Raw genomic sequence first — 26,329 nt, 5'->3', positions numbered from 1 at the left:
ATATAGACATGTAGTCTCTATTCACCTAACTATATTTTTCTCCTGTTATCTTCCTTCTTAGCAATTTCTCTTGAAATAGATCACTTCATGGTAAAGCTCAGATATCACCACCCTTCACTACAGATGTGCATCCCTGAATCTACCACGGTTACTGCAAAATCACTACTATTGAAAGCACTTCTACTCTTAGCAGGTAAAATATCTTGGACTGAAACTCTGTAACCCAATTTTCAAAATACTCGTGAAATCGAATCAAATGTATTTAGAATAATAAAATTCCCCCAAACAAAAAACTTTTTGAATGCAAGCACAGAAATATATTTTAATTAAAATTAATTAAATTTCTCACATATTTTGATGGCTACTAAACCCATCCAACTGCTTTCCATGGAAATTGATCCAATCCTTGGATATTCACTTTGATATAATTTATGAACAATGATACAAAATTCTGTCTACTTATTATGCATGCTCCATGACTGCAAAACTCAGTGACAGCAGAAATATATCTAAGGCAGTGCCACAGTAACACTTCTAAAGTTACAAACTGTAAATTACCAGGTTTAGTTTGTGGTACTTCTGGCCCAACAGATGTTTTGGATTTGGAAGGAATGAGCAGTGTTTCTTTTGGAGCTGAAAGAAAAGGAAAAAGATTATTATTGTATTCTTCAGGAGTCATGATCCAATGCCATACTTAGCCCACAGAAAATGCATGCCTCAAATGCCTGAAAAAAAGACAATAACAATTCCGTGGCTTTCTGGAACCTGAAAGAAAATGACTAGCCAAAACACAGAAAAGTCCCAGCAGTGTGCTGTAGGATAAGTTGAGTTAGGGACTAAAATTCTTGCTCTAAAAGAAAAATTAGGCCACTGACTTTGGTTGGAGGTCTGACAAATACAGATTTCTGATCAAACATAAGCTGTGGGCTATTTTTGCTTTACTTGACAAACAGAAATGAGAATCCTCTGTGCTAACATACATGCACGTGGCAGCAGAATGAAAGATAGTGGACTGGTGTTATATAAATACCACATTGGAGCATGTTCTCTAGAAATTTCTCCACTGAAAAATTAGAAATACCTGCATCTTAATGTTAAGGAAATTTATTTACCCATTGTTGCCCTTGATTGACCAGTGGTAGTAGAAGATTTTGTAATAATTGGTTGTGGAGTTGTCGGATGTATTGCTGTTAGGAGAAAATGTGAAAAATCTTAGAATACTTATCTGTAATCTAAACAAAGCAGCATTTGCTAAAACCTGCAAAATGTCCCAAACTAAGGAGTAGCAGAATATCTTGATAATCAACTGCTGACAGATATAATTATCTCTAACTTCTGCTATACAAACATTTATACAAAAACATTTATACCAAAAATGGGAAGCCACACAGCCCTCCATAACTATTTTTAAAGCTATTTTCATTTCAATACAGCAGACAATGTCTGTTGCTAACTGCACAAGCACATTGTAAAGAAGTTCTGTTGCATTTCAAGAACCAATTAAAAAAATGCTCACAGAGGAGCACCCAAGATTACCAATAATCACAGAGAGCTCAGAGAACTGCCTAGCCACTGAAATTTGTCAATACCCACATTACTACATTTCAGTCATCATTTGCTGTGTGTAATAGACAGAGGAATACCATTATATATATTATTCATATCTTACTATTATTTGTAGTGCAGTTTTGGCTTACTTTGGGTTTATCATCTGAAGTGTAATGCATTTGTTTCACCACAAAACTGGCTATGAATAATCCCATTAAGAAGCACAAAACTTGAAACTTGGGGAAAGAATGATTAAATGCAAAATTAAAATAATGACTCCATTACCAGGTTTGGTGTATGGCACTCTTGGTCTTTCAGTTGTTTTTCGTTTGGTATGAATGAACTGTTTTTCAGTTGGAGCTAGAATAAAAACAAAAAAGCACCCAAAACAATAATGAAAAAATGTATTGCTTTTCACAGTGCACAAGGAACATAAGTATGAGCTGATCTAGAATAAGGCAAATTATATAAGAATAAGCTGAAAGTTGTGATTCCTGCAAAGAAAGGAAAACAAGTTAAATGGCCACTTATATAAGAAGACTTCTACAAAAATATATACAAATTTGTAGCTTTGCATCAAGCAGACTGGAATATAGTCATTAATGTCATCATACTGTAATAGGACAAAACTAGACTGTGCTAATCTGTGTCTTTCTCATCTGCCACACATGAGTATATGAGGACAGGATTTCTTTTTCAGTGGACCATTTGTGTCATACTTGATTTCTAAATTAAATTCTTTTGTTCTTATGTGGGAATGATTTAGTATTGTTATCTTCACACTATTGAGATAAAAAAAAGTCTTGTAAGTAAATTAGGAATCATTGTAGAAAATGTAGGAAAAGGTTATCTTAGCACTTTTTAGTCTGTGGTCTACACCAATGCAAGAGGTCCAAAATTATCTGCCTTAGCCTGTGCAGTTTTCATCCCCCTTGCTCTGAGGAATCATTTTCTGCAGTGACTGTTACTCAGGTAGCTCAGGTGTTTACAACAGGGCACCTACTTCATAAAGCTAGATGAACAGATACTGAATGAATACTAACCTAAGTATCATTGCATACAGAGAATATAAATTGGAATAGAGACATGTTTAACAGCAGTTTTAATTTCCTCTTCCTCAAAAAGAAAAGAAACATAGTTTGAAGATTATAAAATGCCTATTAATATTTCATTCTCAGAAAATATATACCATTTCATTCTCAGAAAATCACAGTCAAGGTCTGTCTCTGAAGCTGGGGACAGAAAACTGGTTGAACAATGATTACTCAAGCAATGTCCTGCTCCTGGATAGTGCTTGGGTTCAGTGACCCTTACTTGATCCACATCTGACAGTTGACTTAAGAAGGAAGAACACTCAGCTAAGGTTTCATATATTTAAGCAAGTCTTCCCAACACGGATAACTAGAAGAAAGCAGAGGATGGTTTCAAGAAGCAGAGTGGGATTTAGACGGTCACATAGCTGGTCTGGAGACTATGCCATTGTTGATATGCTAGGATTTTTTTCTGTAAAATTAAACTATGAGGAGTGAAGGAGAGTATTTTAGAATGAAATCATCCACAATTCACATGAAGAATAGGGGATTAACTCATTTGGTTAGAGCATGGTGATAATGCAAGTGTTGTGATGGACCAGTTTACTTCAGAGTTGGACTCGATGATCCTTGTGAGTCCCTTCCAACTCAGACTATATTGTGATTCTGTGAAGCATCTCTATCTGCTCTTTAAATAAAGTCCCCTTTTACTGGAAAATAGATAACATCTGGAGAAATTGCATCATCCTGACTGGAAAGGCTAGAAGAGGAGGAAAAGAACCTTTGGAAGTAAATGAGCTCATGCATTCTTACCCTTATCAAGACCAAAGAGCAAGTAAGTATCTACAAGTAGAGCAAAATTGTATTATTAGCTTTTAATAAAATATAATGAGCTCTCTTTAAGGAGATATTCTCTAAAAAAGGTGTAAAATAGAATAATTATTTATGAAATAACAGTTACCAAATATTGCCTTTGTTCTTTCAGGAATATGAGGAATCATAGTAGCATCTCGTTCATCAAAGGTTGGAAGAATCTCTGTTGGAAAAAATGTCAATAAATTATCTGAATAATGAAAGAAATCTCCCTTTCTCCTTTTCTCAAAAAATCTTTCAGCACTACCCTGCATGCAACAGGAAAGGGATGTCTTAAAACAGCAATGGGCATTTACCTTCAGAAATTTATGGTTAGGAAGCAACAGTAACAGACCTTCAGTAAAATAACTGATTATATTACATAGGTCTGTTGGATTTATGATGGGGAGTCACCTAAGCAAAATGTAATTGAAGGGAAACCTCACTCTAATCTGGGTGAAAATGCATGTGTAAAGAAAAAGCACGGCAACAGTGTTAGGAGGTTTCTCTCATAAAAGCTTCAAAAACATGGTGCAAACTATTAAAGCGTGTTGCTCAGATAGAAGCTGCAAATAACTTTTTATCCTTGATTAAAACATAGAGGTTGATAGTATTTCTTCTGTTAATGTCTGATAAAATACAAAAACTCTTGAACTGTTGACGTTTCCATCAGATTTAATTGCATCCCTGCAGAGGTTTCTTAACCTAGAATAATAACCAGGTAACAGTGAATGCACTAATGATTATTCCCCCCATTGCCACCCCAAAAGCTATTGTTCAATTATCCACTGAAGCTTCAAAAAGAGCAGATGATTTACCAGGCTTCCTGTATGGAGCATCCGGGATGGGAGTTGCTCTAGGTTTAAAAGGAATATGTTGTGGTTCTTTAAGAGCTGAAAGAAAAGATCTGTTTTAAGGGTTTATACTTTGACAAAATTTTGTTTGTACTTTGAAAAAAGGTTTATTGCACAGGCACTGCATGTCTCATGCTTGCAAAGAAAAAACAATCCCTGCATCACAGCCTGAAAAACTGAGTGTCGGATACGTATCAAGTACATGTCAGAAATTCAAGAGAAAACAAAATACTGAATGAAAGCGTGAATGGAAAATTAATCAGGTAAGCAAAATTGGGAGTCAAGTAACAAAGCCAGAAAGAGCACAGACAACTACAGGGAATGTATTTCTCTCTGTATTTCAGAACCCATAATTGCAATACCCCTGGTGTGCTGGTCTCCTACAAGTGTCAAAGGAATTACAACGTGTGTGACAGGGAAAGAAATTTTATGTGAAGACAACAAACCAGTTCAATACCTGCAGAGTAGAATGTAGTTCAATTAGTAGAAAAGAAAACAATTCAAAACCACAAACAGATTATGTGAAAAACAGACTAGTGATATATAAACATTGGCCCAAGGAGTAGTGAAAAAATAATAATGACCTGCTCAACGTAACAAATTTATCTGCTGCTGTCTTTTGTTGTTCAACTGTAAATGTACTGACTGCCAAAACTCCATAAAAACAACAAGATACACAGCGTTAGTAGTGATTATAAGTTAGTGGTAAAAATACTCCCTTTGACATGACTGGTATGTTTTCAATTTGGAACAGATTTTTTTTTTTCCTTTTCTTTGTAAAATCAGTGAATACACACTCACTCAAAATAATGTTCAATGAATACTCTCAGAACTGTTAGAAGTTAGAGATGCTTGGCCGTTCATTAGTATGTAAATCCCTATTAAGTTTATTTTTAAGGGTGATATTCCATTACCAGGTCACACAAACCTATGAGCAGTTTCAGCTAGAGATTTTTGGAGTCATACATGAAGGCTCTCAAATAGGTTTTTCCCTAAGCACCTTTTGACAGGCATAAAAGAGATGCAATTTCTTCCAACTTCTCATGATGTTTGTGTGCTGTCTACCCTGCTGTACAGGTTATTCATCCGTGGTAGATGTGGCTGAAAAGCAGAGGCAACTACTACAACTCAGAAATTAAAAATAGAAATCAGCTCTGTTTTCCTTTAAACACCTATTTAATGATCATCAGAGAATGTATTTGTAATATGAAGAAATGTTAATCAACACTTGATTCACTGAGGAAAGACAACTCAAAAGAACCCCTGGATATTCAAGCACAACAAAACAACGTGTACCAGGTTTTGTGTGTGGCACATCTGGACTTGGTGATGCCCTGGGCTTGGAAGGGACTCGTCGACTTTCTTTGGGACCTGTGGAAATGAGTGAAGTTTTGAATTTATTATTGAGGATGATGATTCTTGGCCTTATGAAGATGTGCAAAGTTTTGAACACATTGTTGAGGATGATGATTCAACATGCATCTTTCAATTTTCCTGCTGAATCAGAAGATTCATTTTCTGCTAAGAAATTTTTTAGGGATTATTTCTGTCACTTTAAAATAATCTCAAAGAGATCTCCTGTTACTGCAATCAATACAATGCCAGTGCAGAGACCAAAGACAAAGTGACTTTTACAGTGCAGTGTCAGATCAACTTTCCACTCCTAACAGCAATAACAAACACAGCTTTCTACAGAGTAAACTGCTTTAGTTCTAACACTTCCTAGTTGTGCTTCACAAGTGTTTCATATTCCAAAAACCTACTGCTTATTTAAATGCAATTAAATCAACAGTGCAAAAAAAAAAAAAAAAAATCCTCAGCCAAGCAGTCAAAGCAGAAGAAACATGGAAATTTAACTCTAATTTTCTAATTGACAGAGCTATATCCAAAGTTTTGGGAACAGCAAAGTACTGTAATTTTACACTTTTAAAGAAGCAACTCAAAATACAAATATTTCTGTCACATTCTAAACAAATCAAGATGCAGATTTTCCTGTGTGCAAGGGCTAAGGACGAGTGTTGAACCACACATCTCCATTGCGTGTCACTGACATTTATAAATATCCAGCTAATTATGTTCAATGACAGTTGTATAGCAAAATTTAATTATGACAGCAAAGCACAGCCTAGACAATAAGTATCTCTGTATCTTCACAGAACTCATCAATTTTGAACATTTTCAAAATGAAGAAACTTTCATGCACAAAAGAGCAAAATATTGATAAGCTTACTTGCTCTAGTTGGAGGAACACGTGGACTGGGTGATGTTTTAGGTTTGGAAGGCCTGTGATATGTATCTTTAGAAGCTGAAAGAAAGAAACTGGGTTAAGCATTATTAAAGTAATAAGTAGCTTCAAATAAAAATACACTGCCCTGTAATGGGTGTAGTCCTGGAATGATTCACAATATCAAATTCAAGTGACAAAAATGCCTCAGTCAAATAGATCGGCCTCAAGCAATCATATGACCCAGGATTAATGAAGTGATTGTGGTCTGACAGTAAAATTGAGGTTTGAGTGGAACAGAATTATTTTTCAGTCCTCTATGAAGGACTGAATTTCATTTCATAAAACTGGAGGGGAAGGGGAAAAAAGAAAGAGGAAGATAAAGAAAGCTTTCAGGATGCAGCTCTGCCCACCCATGGTGCTCTGCACCTGCAATGGTGCAATCTTCACAGGATGACTGAAAGCATATAATTAGGATCCTGTTCTGATCTGGCTCTGCTTCTTACCATTAAATATTGAAGGAGATTTTTCTATCTTATGTGCATAACAACTTGAAAGAAACAAGGATTCTCCTTGATTGTTTAATAGAAAATAAGAAGACACCATGAACCTTGACTGATAAATTATTAAGGAACATGCAAAGAAAGATGACAATTTTTTTCAGGTCTGCTTTTAACAATTTGTGCTGAAGAAGAAAGACAATGTGACCATTCAAACAAGAAAGTATCATTATCTATTTTTGCCTTTGGTTTCTGAGTTCTAAACCTAATTGTTTCCAGAACTGCATTAGCATAATAAAACAAAAAAACCAAAGTATTACCAAGAACAATAATTGCCTCCACAATAATCATACCACCCCTGCTAGGGCTGTTGACAGATAGTCACTCCTCCCTGAAACTCAACATTGAAGTATTATGTTCCGCAGAATTTCCTCCAGTTCAAGGTAACAGCTCTAACACAGAACAGATCCCAAATATAAATCCAAATTTTTTGTAAAAGCCACAAAGAGACTGTGGGTGGATTTTTTTTTACCTTCAGCTTTGTACATTTTCAAGACTTATTTCAAGTTTTTTTTTTTTTTCAAGAAATAGGTGCAGATTTACTGGGGAGAAAAGGAACCCGAGTTGTTGTCTCTCTGCCCATCTCTTCACCAACACATTCTAATACTCCATGTACCTTGGATACCTGTACTGGGTCTGGCTGGAATGGAGGTTATTTTCTTCACAGCAGCCCCTGTGGTACTCTGTTTTGAATTCATGAGCAAGGAAGTGTTGATAAAATACCAATGTTTTAGTTGTTGCTGAGTATGCCTTGTCACAGCATCCAAGAATTCTTTGTTTTTCACTCCGCCTTCAGGCAAGAGGCCTGGGCTAGGAGTGGGCAGGATGCTCACAGAGGACACAGTCAGGATAGCAGAACCACCCTGGCTGGAGGGATAGTCCACCTCACATGAAGCCATCTTAGCAACAAAACTTTCCAAAGCACCCATTGCTCCTAGACTGACACTGCTCTGCCTGTGGGATGTGGTGTGCGGTTGCTTTGTGCCACTTGCTTTCTTCCACCTCTTTTTATCCTTCCTTATTAAACTGTCTTTATTGCGAACTATGATTTTTTTCCTCTCTCTTTTTTTTTTTTTTTCTCTCCCCCAGACCACTGTGGGGTAGAATGAGCAAGAGGTTCGTGTGTGCTTAGCTTCTGGTCAGTGTCAGCCCACTACGGTACCTCACATCATGCAAGTGTAAGTTGTGTAATTTACTTTCTCCCTCCTTAATTCTCCTAAGGTTGTATATGGGTATAACAACACATGCAGACACAATTATAGGAAGTATTACACATTCTTAAATCTCTGAACAACACAAGGGGTCTGGAAAAGTGAATCAACAAGTATGAATAAAAGCTCGTGCCTGGAAAAGAAGAAACAGGCACAATTTAAGAAACACAGAGCAGAATCCTTCCTCTTTGCAATGACACCCCTCATTTTCACCTTCACTTTACGAGAACACAAGTTACATAGAAAATACTTATTTTCACTGAGAATTGTACAGAAAACATCTGTTTCTGCAGTGACATACAATGTAATAAATAGCTGAAGATATTTTCAACTTAGCAGGTTGCTTATAAATTCTACATGTCACTGGATTTTATCCCTCAAGGAATGTTATAAAATATATACCCAAGGAATGAATACAAATCTGAAGCTCCAGTGGTCACAGTAGAATCCATAAGACACATGCCAGTATGAAAAGGTAAAAAAATAATGTACTTACCAGGTCTTGTTCGTGGCACCTCTGGGACTGGTGATGCTCTAGGTTTGGAAGGAACATACTGGGGTACTCTAGGAACTAAAAAAATAGCAAATATTAGAATTTTTTGGGAAATGATACTGACAGAAAGAATAACATTAAAGAAGAACACATGCCTTTGGGACCCTTTGGAATCACAAAAATTTGAGTAATGGAGAAATATGAACACTTGGAACATAAACCCCAGTGCTGATGGAAAACCTCTGTGACAGGATAGTATAAAACAAGGCTAGCATCATTGCACAGTATAAAAGTGAAGCAGCACATGATAGAAATGGAGCAGAGAGACTAGCAGTCAAAGGTAGGTTGTGGTGCTTCTATCCCCTTCACAGAACACACTTGTGTGAAGGAAAAAAGAGAAAAAGATGATGATAAATTGTTAGTGAAAAATCACTAAACCCCCCCTTACAGGACGAACTTTAATAGTAAAAAAATTATGAGACTGGAGTGCAATGAAGCAGTGCTTGTGATGGTCAGTGAGAAAAAAGCTAAATGTGATGGTCCCCAGGTGATTTACCCTATAGGTAAAACTGTTACCTATTGTTGGTTTTAGCTGATCAGTTCTAAGTGTTATAGACTCCAGGACTGTATCAGAAACAAAACAGAAAATATGTTTTGAAAGTTAAAAATTTACAATTAGCGGACTTTTTGAATCATGTACTTTGTACACTGTCTCATACAGAAACAGTTGTATTAAAAGAAATATCTGAGAAAGCATTGTAATCTTCAACACAGCGTGAGCTTTGTTCTCCCATAGACTTCAATGAAATATCCAAATATTATCATTCTGTTATTCAGAAAATGGCTTTTTAGGGGCACAAATATCTTCTCTTGGTGATGTGTTTCAAACCCTATATACACAGTTGGAATCAGACAATACTTGCTTGTGTACTGAACACTATTATTAAAGAGCATTACATGGTGTATTGCATTGCCCAGTCATATAATTCAGCTCTAAACTGGAATGGATCTAGAGTCCATTGGTTTAGAGTCATAAGGATGTGAAATTGATGTGTCAGTTCTTATATATGGATTACAATTAAAAAAAAAAAGAAGAAATGCCTTTGGATATTTTAAGACAATTACTAGATAAGTGGATGATGCTGTAGAAAGTGTTCTGTATATTACAGATTCATGAAGAAACAGTGAGTTGTAGGGGATTTTGTTTTTGTTTGTTTGTTAGTTTGTTTTAAACACAGATCAATACAAGCTCATAACATTTGTGTGACAAAACCATAAACCATTTCTGAGAAGGCCAGACTACCATAACAATGAAAAATGGCTACAAAGGTAAAAACTGAGTGTATGAGAAGTTGCATCTTAAGGTGTAACTTGGAAACAATGTTTTATAATCAGATGCCATGGTTAAAAATTATGAGAAGACAAGGATTTTGACTGTTTGCAACATGAGGAAATCACATGCAATAGATAACATCAGAATTCAAAAATATTGGTCTATGTCTACAATTTAAAGGTCTTCAATATAGCGTTTATCCTTAAATTTTTCACATTTACCAAAGGATAACATATGTTGGTATTTGAGACCATTGCAATTTTCTATTGTTCTTACCAACTAGAGAGCATGGGACAGAAAGTAATTTTTTCTGCCTACCACTACATTCAACTGCTCTCACATTTAATGACATAAAAATACAGTATTTTGGAACACAATGTAAAGGATCATTAATGCCAATAAATGTTTACAAGCAAATACTAAGTATGCATGTATAACTGGGTAATTTAGTCCCTCATGCAGAAAATAATAATGACATGAAATGAATTGATTGTGGCTTAGAAGGGAAACAGATTTATTTTAACAATGCAAAACAATGTTGGAAAGAATTTATACACCCCCCCCCCCCCCCCGTAGCCTCAGAACACACTTTAATTGCTTTGTATTTGCTTTAGTTAGCAAGGTTAATCTGAGTGTAACAACACTATTCTCATCCTGTTGCCTTGAAGTAGCAGAGGTTTATTCTTTTGCTCAGTGAAAAATACCTAGCAATGTCACTACTCATGAAAGCTGCAATTAAATTGCTGAACGGCAGAGAACAGAACTCCATTCTGTTTTACCTGGATCAGGTAACTAAACAGCTGCTTATAAACACATTTCAATCAAAAATAAACTGTACTAGAAACAATCACAAAATAGTTTACCATCTTTGGCTTGTGGAACGTGAGGTTTGGGTGAAGTTTTAGGTTTGGAAGGAACACGTTGAGTCACCTTTGGAGCTGGAAGAGAAAATGTGGGCAGTAAGTTGATTAAATTGCACAGCAGTTAGCATCTGATACCAGCCGAACACACAAGCACAGAAACCTCACACCTGCAACTGAGAAGAAGTAGGGAAATCTGGTAATAATCTCCATGTGTTTACAACAATCTAAGCAAGAAAGTGGAATTTTAGTAATTTTTGAAGCTCAGTTTTTGTTTGTGTTTATAAAATAAAAACCGAAACAAGCGCAAATAAGCATAATTATGAGAAAGGTGATTGAGAGCTGCCAGCATAATTTCTTTTTTTATAAAGGAGACATTCCAGCTGTGAAGAGAGCAATACACCCAACTGTTTTGAATGTCAAGCAAGATAATCACCTAGAAGAAAAATGAGGTTAAATGAAACAATCCTGAGGCACAAGGTGACTAACTTCAGTGATGTTTGCTGTGATGTAAATAAAGTAAACACAACAGCTCGCCAAGGAAATATTATTACCTATGGGTGAACTTGGTGGTTCAGTTCTAAGTGTAATAGGTTCCAAGGCTGCAACAGAAACAGTGTGACAAAGTGAGTGAGGAACACACACCAAAAATTTAAATACTCCAGTGGTAAGTAGAAAAGCAGGCACTAACACAACGCCACAGTAATATGGATCTTCAAGCTGACTTTTAAATCATGGACAATTACAATTCTTAATAATACAGGTAAAATAAGAAATAAGTAATTGGACAATCTTGATGGCAATAGAAGCAAAAATATGTTGATATAACTCAGTAAATCCAAGAACAAGCAAGAGAAGAAATTGCAGAGTTTAACTTAGAGACAGCAAGGGACTATTGATACACAGAAGGTCAAATTGAACTCTGTTATTTCAAAGTAGTGTGCTGACCGAGACAAAATAGTTGAATTTTTCCTCTAAAGTGAGTAATCAAGCAGAGGACTAAAAAGCTGCTATTGCTAGAGCTGTATTTATCAGTCATCTGAAAAAAAGTAAGTTTGATAAAGCCTCTTCATTTTTTCTCATATCCACTTAAAATTTGAATCACAAAACCAATATATCATGCCCTTTTCCCGGTCACAAACTGTACCAAATGAGACGAAAAATTATGAGATGGCAGAATCTATAAAAATAACATGGCAATAAAGAAAACCTATTAAAAGAACTTTAATGCATTAATTCTTTCATCTCAATGCAGTAACAAGTCAAATAGCTTATAACACACAGATAAAGACCTAAAGATAGAACCTGTTCTATAACCCACATTCACTTATCTCCCAAACTCTCTTATGCATCTACCCATTTTAAAAATGGGCTTCACAGTAAATAACACTATAAAACTTTGATTGCAATTGAGGGGGCTAATACTAAAGTATTTATTACATGCCTATTAACATACACAGTACAACATTCTGTAGTATTAATATTGCTGCAAATGAAGAAAAAAACCCCAAAAAAACAGTATTAACTTCTACTGACAGTGGCCCGATACTCCATAGAAATGTCAGACCAGCCACTAATTTTTCAAATGTTCTTGCTACATATGCCTGGTTTGCAATGACTTTGCCATTATTCAAGCTCATCAGTTGCCTTTGGAATTCAAATTCAAAATCTTTCCCTAGAAAACACTAATTTCTATTTCCAGTTTGTGTTTGAAAAAGCAGTAATTTCTTGCAAAGAGAAAAACAGCTTTCAATAATAGAAAGATATGTATATTATTTGTTAGATCTGCAAACTCTCTTCTGGAGCAATATGGTTTCTTTTTGTAACAAGTATTATCTAAAAAAATTGAATGTCTCTTCTCCCCACCTAGAGGAAAAAAAAAAGTTGTTCTCTTCTTTACTTGCTGTATTAATATCAAGTTGCAAAGTACATAATTTCAAAAGAAGTGCCTCATCAGTCTTAGCTTGAGGTGTTTTGATCTTAGCAGATCATTTGGGCTTCATATATGAGCAATGAGTATTTTGGATACTGGGAAAAGTTTGTTTTGTGAAAACCTGCATTTAAGCTGAAAGTGAATGGTCCCATAGTAAATCACATTCAGGTTCAGCAACAAAGAAATTAAGTCTAGGAAATGAGCTTCTGTCCCTATCAATGAATAACCACAGAAAAAGGAATTGTACTATATGTTTAATGCATGAAATATTGTTGGATATGAACAAAACAAGCAATGACTATCCATTCGATGGATAATCACAGCTGGATGTTCTTGTGCAGCAAAATTAACTACTCATAATTTAGTAAAAAGCCAAGGAAAAGACTTAACAAGCAATGCTAAGAAAAGGTTGTTATGCAACATTGACCTTGAAATCAAGGTCATTAGGGGAGTTTTGAGAGTATTTCATGGTGTAGAACTTGTTGCAGTTGAAAACTACGAGTTTAAGTGAGTTACTGCTAATTGACCAAATCAAACTGATTCTATATTATCATATCATTTAAGTAAGGCTTAAAGATGTCCTTGTCTTGTGAAGTATCATTTATGTAGTCAGCTTCATCCAGGTTTTAAAGACCAAAGCTAGACTTCTGAAAACACCCTGAAGCCCAACACAACCTGCAGAATACAACCTGCACAGCAAATGCAAACAGTATTTCAAATTTTCCTTGCAACTAGATAAAGTATTTTATGGCTCACTGCAAAGGAGAGCTTTGTCTGCATAAAAAAAAATGTATATATATTTAGCACATCACTTCACATATATTCCCATACTAAAAAAAGGCCATGCATTATTTTATAGAAACTGTGCTCCTCATTAAAAATAAAATCACTTAGTTTTTTTTTCTTTAAATTGAGCACAAGTTTAGATTTATTAATTGAAAAAATGCAGTATTTTCATACATTTGAGAAAATATCAGGCAGTATGCCACAAAACTCCTTCTGCAGGAATTGTTTACCAGTGTGTAGTTTTAAATGTCATTTCAGATTATGTTATTTCTATATTCCATAAGATCTTTACTATTGCAATAATTCTTATTCTTTCTTCTTCTAATGAAAGTGAAACCTTTGAAGTGATATCCTATCTTTTAGAAGACATCTCCATGTTAGAAACATGGAGAAATAATAAAGCACCAAGATCATACTTCCATTTGCTGGGTTTGGACCACACATGAATAAGCAAGAAGCCTCCAGGAAATGCTGTTTTCAGCTACACATGATATGAGACCAATGAAAAGAAGAATGACTAAGGATGACTCATAATCATTACCCTCTGCAGTCATTGGACATTCGTATGTGTAGGGACTCCTAGAAGTGACTGACACTGGAATGGTTGCTGCTGGAATAAAGAGAATTTTCTTAAGAGAAATACAGGTGTATATGTGCCTGGTTTTTTACTGTTGGTGCAGCTCAGCTGCTCTTGCTTCCCAACTAAAATCCACCTCTTCAAAACTCCTCAAATGGAAACACTGAGTGAATGATAAATTTACTGAAATTACCCTATGTGGCTTTTGCTGCTTTTGGAAAATGAAAAGTGCATTTATGCTAGAGGAACACACTGGGTGATGAGCTCTCTAAAGATTCACCTTCCTGTTTTACTGAATTTTTAAAATCTCTTTATGGGGCTGTAGACCACTGAAAAGAAACAGCTCCAGAGAACTCCATTTTCTTTGGTAAATCTTTCTATTAATTTTCCTGGGTTTCTCCCATAGTGATATAAAGGATAGATATGAAAGGCTTTGGGTGTAAATAACTGTAAAGCCCCAGAAAGCAAGGCTGAAGATCCCAGCAGATTATCTAGTGCTACTGCACATTAGATAATCATGTTAACATGCTTCCCATCTCTATCTAGAGCACTTAACTTGGTTTGAAAGGAACAAACCCCAAACACCCTGAAAAATATAAAGAACTTTGAAGTCAAAATTGGTAGAATTGCTTGACAGCAGTGTGACTTTACAAACAAAGTCCATTTTCATTCTTAAACACATCTACAATCATTGAGTAATCTTTGTGCTCACCCTTTAAATTTTGCTTTGTTTACTCTGTTTTGACTCTGAGTCCCTGTCCCTCCCAACATATTTTAATTTGGAAGGAAAAAGTGATGGATAAATATTGTATGATGGGCCTCAAACTATATTTTTGGACATACTAACAATTTGTCATGTTGTAATTCACAAGCATTTTAAGACTCACAAGAAAACTTACTTAAAGGAAGTTACCTTAAAATTCTGAAATACAATAAAATCTGAGACCTAACACTTCCAAAATTCTATCAGTTCAGATAGAAAATCACATTCTTTATTTAAAAGTCTCTATTTCCCCACATGAAGGTTTATGGTGGTTTACCTCCGTGGGTGGTGTTTGATTTTAAAAGACTGAATTATTTCAGTTTTCTGAATTGTCCCTCTTTTTTTACTGACATTTTTTATTGCTTAGACAGCTTTTATATTTGATAATATTGTCTCTATTTTAAGAAGGCAAAATACTCCAAAATGTCTTCAGGACAAATAATTTGTGCATTGAAGTAAATGCCCAGAGAAGTTGTGGAGTCTCAATCCCTGGAGATATTTAAAAACTTTTCTGTAAAGAAAGTGTGGCAATGTATTTGTGTACACAATACAAAATTCATTACATTTTCTTTCCTGAAAAATGGAGAATGTTTAGAGAGAGGTATTCATGCTAACAATAATAAAAGTGAGGACAATGGTTTGGCATGATCACATTGGCAAGAAAACCCAACTTTTTTCATGTAAGCCACAGATTCAGTTACCCAAATGCCAAGAAAGAGAATGAAGTTGTGAACTTTCACTAGAATGTACAGTTTGTTAGTGGGAGAATCTGAAAAATCATTTAAATGTTTGGGGTTTTTTAAATGAAGATTTTTTTTCCCACTGCCAAAAAAGGCAAATACTTTACCAGAAACAGCACAAAAATCATATTAATAATGACAGCCAAAATTAATTGCTTCACCCAAAAGCAGTTATTTGGCAGTAAGTAATTGATTAAATATGAATTTGGTATATATTGTTCATTATTTTGACTTACTCTTAGGGAAGGCTGACAACCACTATCATGACACAAGTTTCTAATTTAAGCTGAACTTCCAGGTGATGCTGGAACACAGACAGGCTCCTGCTCTTTTACCATTTTGGCACCTACCCAAAAGCCAGCTTATCCCCATGCACTGCATATTTTACGGCTTAAATAATATTTTCTAAACAGGAATATAATTTGTCACATCAGAACATGTGCCAGTTTCACTACCTACTTACAAGAGAATCATGACAAGCTTCATCAAGATTAAAAAGTGTGTCTTAGCATTCTACCTGATTGATTCATGAGACCACTACAGGGAAAGAAAAAAACCAGAGGCATGTGTACAAATATTTAAAAATTCCACTTTCTTCTTAGGCATATAGAAACTAGGCTATAGAGCCTCTTATTGTGGAAACACCAGGATAAAATCTTGATCTTGGCAGTCCCAGAATATAAAACAAATCTATGCAACAACTTCCAAATGAGTTGCTTTTTTTTTCTCAGCCAGAGAAAAAAAAGCAACCCATGCATGACTAGTGCATGAGTTGCTGAATATAAATCTGAGTCCTGCATGTTGTTCAAAAAACAATAGGCAGGACTCAGATTTATATTCAGACACAGACATCTGCAGCAGAGACAAAAGTAATGATTCTTGTAATACAATACTGGATTTCCTACACTTAAAGTTATGTAGGAGCTGTACTCCACATAAAAACTAATTATGCTCAGTATTCTGACAATTTCAAGTCCTAAGTGCCATTCCTTTAACAAGCTTCACAGGGAATAATTTGGTCTGAAGAGAGTTAATTTCTTTTTATAAGCAAAAAATAATTTGCAGGGAATCTGGAAAGAATTTAATAAAATCATCTGACCTCCGCCAGCATTGAGTAATATATTCTTACAATAAACAATTATGCAATTTCAAGCTTTCTAATTTCATTACAAACCATGTAACACTGGAAATATTTTTACAACTCTATTTATTTATTCTTCAAGTCCAGAAAATGCCAGGTGTCTTTTACTCTCTGCCATACATCATAGGTGAAATTTAACATTGGTGTGAAGGTGCTATTTCATTTGGGATCATAAAATATGTCTTTACTGAATTCCAGAACAAAATTCCATTCTTACTTTCACAGTTTCATGTAAGTCTACATATGCTCTAATAATCACTGAATCAATAAAATCCTATGGTTCTATGTAAGATGCTATAACCATCAGCAAAACACTAGAATTTGTGTTTTCTGGACTCTATGCTGAAGTAAGTTGGAAAACTTGTTATTCCAAAATGAAAAGCAGGAAAACAATTTGCTTTGATGTCTAGCTGTGTGTGTTGGTGACTTGGGATAAAAAAGTTAAAAGGTTTTTTGCTTTGCTTCTATTTTGGGGGGATCCAATACGAAAATATTATTCGTCAAAGAGAAATTCCTCACCTTTCTGATGATTAAGTGCCGAACTTCACAACCGCACAGAAGAAATTCTAGCTAAAATGCGCTACTTCAGTGGTACACTATAACAAATGTTTGCTATGGAAATTAGTTACCAGGTTTAGTTCGTGGCTTTTGGGGTCTGGCAGATGGTCTAGGTTTAGATGCAGAAGTAGTGAGTTTTGCTTCCTTAGGAGCTGAAAGACATATACTGGATTATAAATTTATGCTTTCCACTGTATCACAAAAAAAATCAAATGAGGCAATGAATGGCTACTGGGAACAAAAGCAAATGGTAGAATCAGATATGCCAAGAAGTGTTCCCAAAAATCTTTCAGAGAATTCACTAGTCCAGCAAAATCCCTGTTTGTCCTTCATTGTAAAAGTGAGTAATTGCATTTAAATATGCAGTCGACACTTGCAATCACGTCTGAATATTCCTCTCATTAAGTTAGCAAATTCATTTTTGCAAGATACCTAAGAGGTAAAATAATAATGTTTTTTATGATTTTGAAGTCCAGGTCAATTTTAAGCCATAAGAAGACATATATAGACAAAATATACAGAAATGTCCTCATTTTTTGGCACAGTAAAGAAATTACTGGCAAACAGCTGAAAGAATATGGAATCAATTTAAAAAAATTGAATTGCTTCATAGCTGCAGTCATTGAATTCTGCTAATGGAATAGAAGTAGTTAATATAAGTTGAATAATATAAGTAGAATAGCAGTATCATGTAAATGGTAAAAATGAAGAACAATGAGTTCTAGAAACCCTTTTCGCACCAAACATGCATGGGTTGAAACTGTAATTAGTTAATCTGCCTGACTTCAGATAAAGTGTAAACTCAGTTTCAGGCAGAGGTAAGTAACTTTGTACATTTTTAAAAAGCAGTGCTATGAGACTGCTTTCCAAAAAAATGTTTCATAGCAATTAACGCAGTGCAAAAATGTTTGATGTCTACAAAAAGAGCAGAGAGGAGTGAGCCATGAAGTGACTGAGAGGTGTTTTTAAGCCAAAACGACATTCAGAAGGATTCATAAAGCAGTGGAATGAACATGTTAACCTAGTACCACAAGTATCCTTCACTGAGAGTTCTGGGATTAACATCCACAATACTACCTTTACACTTGGCAGTTTTCAATGAGTTTTCTGAATAAAGAGTCTTGGCAGAGAAAAGCTCTCAGCAAAATGGAAGACAAAAATTTTTACTGTACCATGGAACTAGTAAAACTGTGTGAAAAAAATTGTTTCTTTTTCTAAGTGTAGAAAAGCGTTTCTGAATGCTTATCTCCTAACTTCTTCTTTCAGAGGAATGGATACAGCAAAAACTATGAGAAAAAGTACCAGAGTACAAACTGTGGCTTGGACTGCAAAGAAGAGTGACTAACAACTACAGAAACGTATATTACCTAGGGTTGCTTTTGGTTGTTCAACAGTCTCAGAAGTTTTAGGCTCCAAAAGTGGTGGTTTAGGGGCTAGAAAAGAAAACTTCAAGTGTAATCAAACCAATTATGACCAATTTGAGAATGAAGAGTTAGTCAGGATGTTCACGTATTGCATAGCTCCTGCCCTTTTTAGGAAGTTTTAGGAAATTAGATATTTTTAGAGAACATATCTATCTGCATACCAACTTATGAAAATGAAGTGCACAATTACCAGGTTTCATATGTTGTACTTCTGGGGTAGCAGATGGTTTCGGTTTAGAAGGAATAAGTGGTCTTTCTTTTGGAGCTGAAAGAAAGAGCTCAGTTTGCAATGAAAAATTGTTTAACAAGCATTTCCCACAACAAACAGCACATGTCACATGTTTATATTGAAGACAACTTATTATGGAATGTCAAAGCCAGCTGATGAAATTGGATTTTGAAGTGTGGAATGGAGATGATACTGAAATGCTGTACGTTGATCAGAATAAGATTTTGTGAACCCAAAACAATTAAAATTTCCATTTTGAAGGCTTTACATATCAGAGACAACCAGCACATGCGTGTGCATTGGGAGTAAAAGAGACAGAACACTAATAAAAGGATGATGGTGTTGTATCATGCAAGAGACAAGTTGTATTTCTCTGAGACAGTAAATCCACCCAGATCTTGTTCTCATACACAGGTATGTCAAGAGCAATCAGTATAACAATGGCAGAAGACCAAGACTCTCTAACCAGGAAGAAGAATGATTATGCATGTGAAATGATATGTGGAAGGAATGCATTCATATGGGATGGAGTGCTCAAAACAAACAGAGTTTTTCACTGGGTGAAAACAACATTACCTAATGTTACCCTTGGCCACTGAAAAGGATGGGAAGTTTTAGGTGTGAAAGATTCCAGAATGGATTCACTTGTGGCTGCTGGAAGAAATGATGACAGTCATAAGAGAGTAAAGAGCTAATGGAAGAAACTCTTCCTTCATGAGAAAAAATATTTTTTTTTTAACAAGAACAACAAATATTTCAATAATGTTTGGACATTTATCAGTTTAGTATGCATTAGGGAGAAATTCAGAACTGCACAGAGCTTCAGTGACTATAGATCAGCACACCTGTGATGTGCAAAAATTCTGGATATTTATTTCCTCCTGCCTGCATTGCAACTGGTCTGGATCTCAACCACTGCCAAGTAAGATTTTAAGTAGAGCTTTTGAACATTTTGGTTTTGGTCCAATACTTAAGGGAGGTGGCACCGTGTACAATGTACATGCTGAACAATCAATTAGTCACACATTAAAACATATAAAATTTGGAATAGAAACCTGACAACAGATCCAGCTGTGGTTTCAGTCCAAAACCACTGAACATCTGTAACTGTTGTTACTGATGCACTGATGCACTGATGTTAACATTTTTAGCAATACTACAACAATAAAATGCAACCTACAGTTCATATCACAGTGTTTTCATCAGAACTACTCTACAAATATTGTTTTCTCAATTTTTGATGTGGCATATTTTTTAACATACTGAATTAAGTGACTGTGAGTTGCCATATACATTATTACTGTGAGAAAACACTAAGTTCAACCATTAGCAGCAACATAAATTTGAAATCAGCTGTTAGGGGCTAATCCAAATGTCCACTGAAAATAACAGCAGTGTTTTAATTTCAGTTGAGTTTTAGAGCATGGTTTGAGCTGCTGAATTAAGAACTAGGTAGAGATTATTGTACCTGGTCCAGCTTCTGCTATTTCAGGCTTACTAGGTGCCACAGGACTTGAAAGAAGAGGCTGAATACCACTGAAAACTATAAAAAAATCATGTCATGTTAGCTGTGATTATTAATTCTACACACAGTTTTTTTCATATAAAAACAACCAAAAAATGTGATATGTTATGGCACACCTAATTTGCACTTCACCATAAGCACACCTTACTTCAGGAATGGAGCAGTATTGGATTAGAGTATAAACTGAAGGTAATGCTTAAAGTGAGAACTAAAACTAAATTGTCAGCCAACCAAAGCTAACATTGCTTTGCATCATATGGTCCACACAGCTTAAAGCGACTCAGAAAATACAAAGATAAAAACTTCTAACACCACAATTATAAAGTACTCAATCCCCCCTCACCCCAAAAACTATAAAAACTAAAAAGCACTGCAAGTTTATTTCCATGAAGAAAAGCACCTGCCTTAGTTCTCTTCAGTGCTTTGTTTTGTGACAATATTTTTAGTGGATTTTTGTGTCATATAATGTTATACACACATAAAAAAAGAGTAAAGCTAAAAAATTGCTAAACAGCAAAAAAAAAAAAGTTAGAAAGGAGCTTCCTATGTTGGCAAGACAATATTTGGTATAAAAACATGCGTTCTAATTGAGCATATAACAATTAAGCATATAAGAAAGCAACACGTAATTTAAGAATTCTTATTAAGATTTAGCCAGTAGTAGTATTAAACCAGGTTTACTTCATGTAAGTATATCACAAAATAGCCCTAGAAACTTTTTGAGAAATGAATGTAAGATCAGAAACACTACCAGGTGAGTTTCTCAGCAGAAAGCACAAGTTGTCATGTGAAAAAGGATGCTTTCAATGACCATGACTCACACAGAGGACAACATGAAAGATGATGAAAATATCTAGGATTAACAACATTTCAGAAATGTCTGTCCAGACATCAAAAGGGGTTTAACTGAAAAGCTAATGCATTACTATTACCCGCAGTGGTTGTTAGCACATGAGGTATTCTGGAAAGTGGAGGCATAGGTTTTTCCAGGTCAGCTGAACTTGTAACTGTGAAAAAATGTAAATATCCCTGAGACAGATGCATATTGATGCAGACATAGCAAAGGAGGCAAAAATCAGAAAAAGAAAGATTGCTTTACATTGCTTCGCAAGATGCCAACACCACTACAACAGAGTTTCATAAATTTCCAACTTAAATGTCTTGCAGATGTCACATACGCCTAATAGACGCACCCTGACAGGAAATGCAGTCCCCCTAAATCAGATTTATCAACAGGAATGAATTGATCTGTACCCATGTAACATGAAAAAAGCTGTGCTTTTGACTTCACATGTACCCATAGAAAGAGACCTATATACTTTAAATGCATGCAAATATGAATTTGTACAACCAGGTATTTCTATTGTCAAAGCTTTATGTGTTTCAATATAACAAAAGCCAGTATTTTGACTAATGGGTTTTAACGTACTACACATCATGCAATTTGTCATTGGTGGTATTTTACCTAATTGACATAATACAAATTAACAAACCTTCCATGATAGATAGAAGAGACAGACTGAGGCAGAAAACCTAACACAAAACTGTTGAAATATTGACTGCCAGGTTTAGGATAATTTTCATTCTTATCTCTTGCACATTCCTACCTTTTTAATAAATACAAATATGTTCTTGAATACCTATGACCCCAGCAATAAAAGTTTCAAGGTGCAATAGCAAAATAACCTGAAGAAAAGTCTTATGAATAGAGAAAACTGCAAAATAATGTGTATGATATGGCTGACAGGAAATCCCCCATGGTGAAATGTCCCAGTCAGGAACATATCTTTATAACTGATAATCAACCCATCTAGCTATTGGTCCCATTGGTCCTATTGGTCCTAATCTATTCAACAGCTTAAAACCATACAAAAAATATTAATTCCTGTGATTTCATTTGTATCTGATCCCATACCACAAAATATCACCATGTAATTATAGAGCTTATCAGACACTGCAAACAAAATTCTTCAGACACCAAGCAATCAGAGCAAACAGTCTGTAACATCCGTGATGCAAAACCAAACACTAAGCAGTGGAAGTACCGTAAATACAATTTACCAGTCTCTGGTTTTGATATTTCTGCAGATGCAGAAGTTTGGGACAGGAAGCTAATGTGATTAGAGTCCAGTGAAGCTGGAAAAAGAAAACCAAAACAAAACATTTTTTGGCATCATCTGAACATATAGACTGAACAGGTTTCAAGACGTGACTAAGAAACTAGGGATTTGAGAAAGGAAAATATCTCAAATGAACATGCCATGGATTTCCTAATGTAAATGTGTGAAAATGCACTGATTATGAAAATGATGAGGAAGCTGCTAGAAGAAATAAGAAGAGATCACATTACAAGAGAAGTGGAATTGCCATAGTCAAAGCCAGAATTAAATGTGGTTTTGCACGGATGGCCCCTTTTATCTCAGCGATTAAACTTTACCGAAATCTAGGCCCAAGAGAAGGAGCAGGTTGGCTAAAAGCACAACAGTACCTCTTGGGACAATTCCCACCTTGCATCGCCACTGGAGCTGCAAGAAATATTACTGCCACAGGCAGCTGGTGTCTCTAACTGTGAAGAAACATCCTATGATTCACCAAATGCTGAAACGAGGTTTTGATCTTAAAACCCTAACATGGCCTCAAAAAGCAGCAGCAGAGCAGAGCATTCCCGGTTCCAGCTGATGGCATTGGAAAGGCAAGTCCTCTTGTGGCAGCCCAGCTGGGTCTGTGTCATAGGAACGCTGTCATGTTTGAATGCACCAGAGAAAGAAAGACCCACCACCCAAACACAAAGAAGCAGGGGAATGCAGCTGAGGGCCAGCGGCAACAATGTGGTCCCTCTGCAGTATGCCACGTGCTTCCTGCAGGAAATGCTCATCGGCCATGGAAAAAGCGTGGGATCAAACAAGAGAATTGCAGAACCGGTGTGGCAAGTGCTTCGGCAAGCCAAGCTGCACCAACAGGATTCCATCCTCTCCATGGAAGATGACAAAGGATGCCAGGTGGTTTGGGGTGGGAGGTGTGATGGGCAGTGAAAGAGATGGCAGACAATGGGAAAAGAAAGCTGTTGCTAGTTACCCATCACAGTTTCTTGAGTTGCCAGGGAGGAAGGAGTGGTGGACTTCGGCCTCGGTCTTCGAGCGGCTAAGATCAAACACAGAAACTGCCTTCAGCTCCTCACACAGGCTGCTGTCACACAGGTCACATCAAGACAGAGCTATAAAGAAGGGGACGTGGCCCTGCTTGGGCCAGGCTACCATGTCACAGCTCCACTGCCCATGGTGGTGGCACAATGCTGCCTTTCAACTGGCCTTGGCAGCCAAGGCATGAGAGCAAACCTAGACATGGTTCCCCAGAACATTTACAGGTAGAATGATTTTTAGTGAGGAGCCATAAAGGTCCAGCCACATCTCTGAGCCACTCTTTGGGACACCAGCACATCTGCAGAGGCTCATCGCCGCAGAGAAGAGCATGGCCAAAGTAAGCAGTGAAGGAGGGAATCGCTGGCTATTTACCCATCCTTGTGGTTTCCCGTGAAGCAGACGAGGTCCATTCCAGATCTGGTCTCTCGGTTGCTATGGTCAGACACAGAAATGATCTTGAGATATGCACTCAGCCTTGCCACAGCAGTACAAGCAGCACCAGCAGTACAACACCCTAAAAGTCTGTATTTAGGGCCACACCTGCCCTTTCCTGCCAGTACCCTGTGACTCAAACCCGCAGTCAAGTGTCTTGTGGTGGTTACAACTAACACAATACTCCCTGAGCCTCAGTGGCTAAATGGCTCAACATCAGCAGAAAAATGCCAAAATATCCAATTCACCAAACCACTCCTTACACTTTCTTGGAAGATCCAAAACCAGCAGGAAATGCAGAGAGAGCAGGAGCCAAGACATATGTTAGAATTCAAAATTCAGGATGGCAAGTGCTGGGTATGTTCCCAATGCAAGCAGTTGCAAATGCTAATTACTAATTTTTCTAGCATGAAGAAATAAACTGCATATTGTGCTATCAATATTCAGTCATAACTCCAACCTTTCTTATAATTTCAATAATTTATGCAAGTATTTTCTTACTCTTTTCATTATTACTCTTTTTACATAGAATATATAAGCTCTCACCATTCACATGAAAGGCGTTGCAATTCCCTGTGAAATATAATTCCCCTTCTTCCTTACCGTTAGTCTATAAGCCATTGATTAACATGCCCATACATCAAGCCTGAACTTTAGTCCTCTTTCAAAAAGATAAGAAAAAAGTTCTGTATGCTAACAAATCCACATTAGTAAGAAGACACAAAATTATGTTTCTGCCATATTGGAATATTTCATTCTAGAAAGAATTTTCAGAATAACAACTGCATATAGAGTCACAGAGAAATTCTGTGACAAATTTTTTTTGTCACTGGAACCTTCAAAACTGACTTTTCAAGTAATGGAAAAAACCATGTTCAAACATCATAACCATGTCATTAATATGGCAAGTGTTTTACACTGCATTAACAAACCACAGATATTGCTCAAAGCAAATGAAAATTATGTCAAACGACATTAAGAAAAAAGAAAAAAATTAAAATATCTTTTTACCCTCCACTGTTCCTTGGCTTGCAAGGTAAGGAGAAGAAGATTTCGGCTTTGGTCTCTGAGTAACTGTGATTAAATCAGAAAACTTTCTTCAGAAATAGTGACAAACTTCTTTTTTTAAAGATGCATCAGTACAGAACTGTGTGATTAAAGCCCATATTACACTCAGCTCTTTTACATAAATATTTGCATTCATTACAAGGTTATTCCACTTCAAAATCAGGAGGGCTTAGTTGAGTTAGTGTAGTATACAGACAGTTAATCTTTTAGTGAACTAAGGCTACAGATTAGAAAATTAGGAAGAGTAATTGAGAAGCCTAATAATTAAGTATCTCATTTACATAAATGACTGATGATCTTGCTGAAATGTTTGGCATTGCCACTATCAGTAAAAGAACTGAAATATTTGGACTAAATTCTAAAATACAACTTTTCTTATTTAAGTATTGTGACATGACAGAAATTAGGATTACTCTTTACCTATCACTGTCTTCGTGGTTTGCAGGAAAGGAAAAGATGTGGGCTCCAAAACTGGTCTTGGAAGAACTAAGATTAGAGATGGAAACTATCTTGAGATATTATGGCAGTCTGTCAATGCATATGAAAGCATTACTTGAATCACACCCAAATAAATCAATTGTGGTTTCTCACGTATGCTCTTTCTACCAAATAAACCCTACATCAGTTTATAGTCACTTGATATTACCACAAACTTCCAGCCACTAGCTAAAGTGCTCTTGCACAATAGTGGCAGTCATGATGCTCCAGAGCTGCCTTTTAACTGCAGTAAATGACACATTCCAAAATCCTTTTTCAGGCATCAAATATTTTCCAACCATAAATTTCAAACTAGTCAATGAATATATAGTCAGAAGTTTTGTTTGCATCAAAGATACTGCCCACCTTATATTTTATCTGAAAAACTATTAACTAGCTCTGATTATTATATACTTCACCACACTTAAAAATGAACTTTGGTCTAAACTAATATATGCCTGGAAAAAAAAAAAAAAAAAAAAAAAAAAAAAAAGAGAAACAATAGATTCTCCACTGAAAATGCATAAAGGTGAACTTAATAATGATTTCCATGAAGAGTTGGGCACCCTG

At 35.9% G+C, this 26,329-nt stretch overlaps 1 protein-coding gene across 24 annotated transcripts in view; it reads right to left on the bottom strand.

The window, feature by feature from the left end:
• Positions 1–26,329, bottom strand: part of LOC121345424 (ABI family member 3 binding protein) — a 137,663-nt gene that overhangs the window by 38,682 nt on the left and 72,652 nt on the right. For 7 of the 24 annotated variants that reach the window (XM_041422293.1, XM_041422301.1, XM_041422296.1 and 4 more), the window contains 23 exons: positions 25,703–25,768; positions 25,226–25,288; positions 24,155–24,214; positions 23,718–23,783; positions 22,704–22,778; positions 21,575–21,649; positions 20,586–20,660; positions 19,694–19,771; positions 19,079–19,153; positions 18,832–18,897; positions 17,536–17,616; positions 14,227–14,295; positions 11,521–11,568; positions 10,970–11,044; positions 9,350–9,397; positions 8,777–8,851; positions 6,516–6,590; positions 5,582–5,656; positions 4,250–4,324; positions 3,541–3,615; positions 1,834–1,908; positions 1,113–1,187; positions 559–633 (listed from right to left, as the gene is read on the bottom strand). In XM_041422293.1, coding sequence (XP_041278227.1) covers positions 559–633; positions 1,113–1,187; positions 1,834–1,908; positions 3,541–3,615; positions 4,250–4,324; positions 5,582–5,656; positions 6,516–6,590; positions 8,777–8,851; positions 9,350–9,397; positions 10,970–11,044; positions 11,521–11,568; positions 14,227–14,295; positions 17,536–17,616; positions 18,832–18,897; positions 19,079–19,153; positions 19,694–19,771; positions 20,586–20,660; positions 21,575–21,649; positions 22,704–22,778; positions 23,718–23,783; positions 24,155–24,214; positions 25,226–25,288; positions 25,703–25,768 — 1,620 coding nt within the window. The remainder of the gene's footprint in view (positions 1–558; positions 634–1,112; positions 1,188–1,833; positions 1,909–3,540; positions 3,616–4,249; positions 4,325–5,581; positions 5,657–6,515; positions 6,591–8,776; positions 8,852–9,349; positions 9,398–10,969; positions 11,045–11,520; positions 11,569–14,226; positions 14,296–17,535; positions 17,617–18,831; positions 18,898–19,078; positions 19,154–19,693; positions 19,772–20,585; positions 20,661–21,574; positions 21,650–22,703; positions 22,779–23,717; positions 23,784–24,154; positions 24,215–25,225; positions 25,289–25,702; positions 25,769–26,329) is intronic. The other 17 variants (XM_041422298.1, XM_041422305.1, XM_041422316.1 and 14 more) reach the window with 12 other exon arrangements.

The sequence above is a fragment of the Onychostruthus taczanowskii genome, unplaced genomic scaffold (assembly GCF_017590055.1).
Source record: "Onychostruthus taczanowskii isolate IOZ18803 unplaced genomic scaffold, ASM1759005v1 scaffold73, whole genome shotgun sequence".
Lineage (NCBI taxonomy): Eukaryota > Metazoa > Chordata > Aves > Passeriformes > Passeridae > Onychostruthus > Onychostruthus taczanowskii.
Note: the sequence above shows the minus strand (reverse complement) of the source record. Positions and strands in the feature narration are given on the sequence as shown.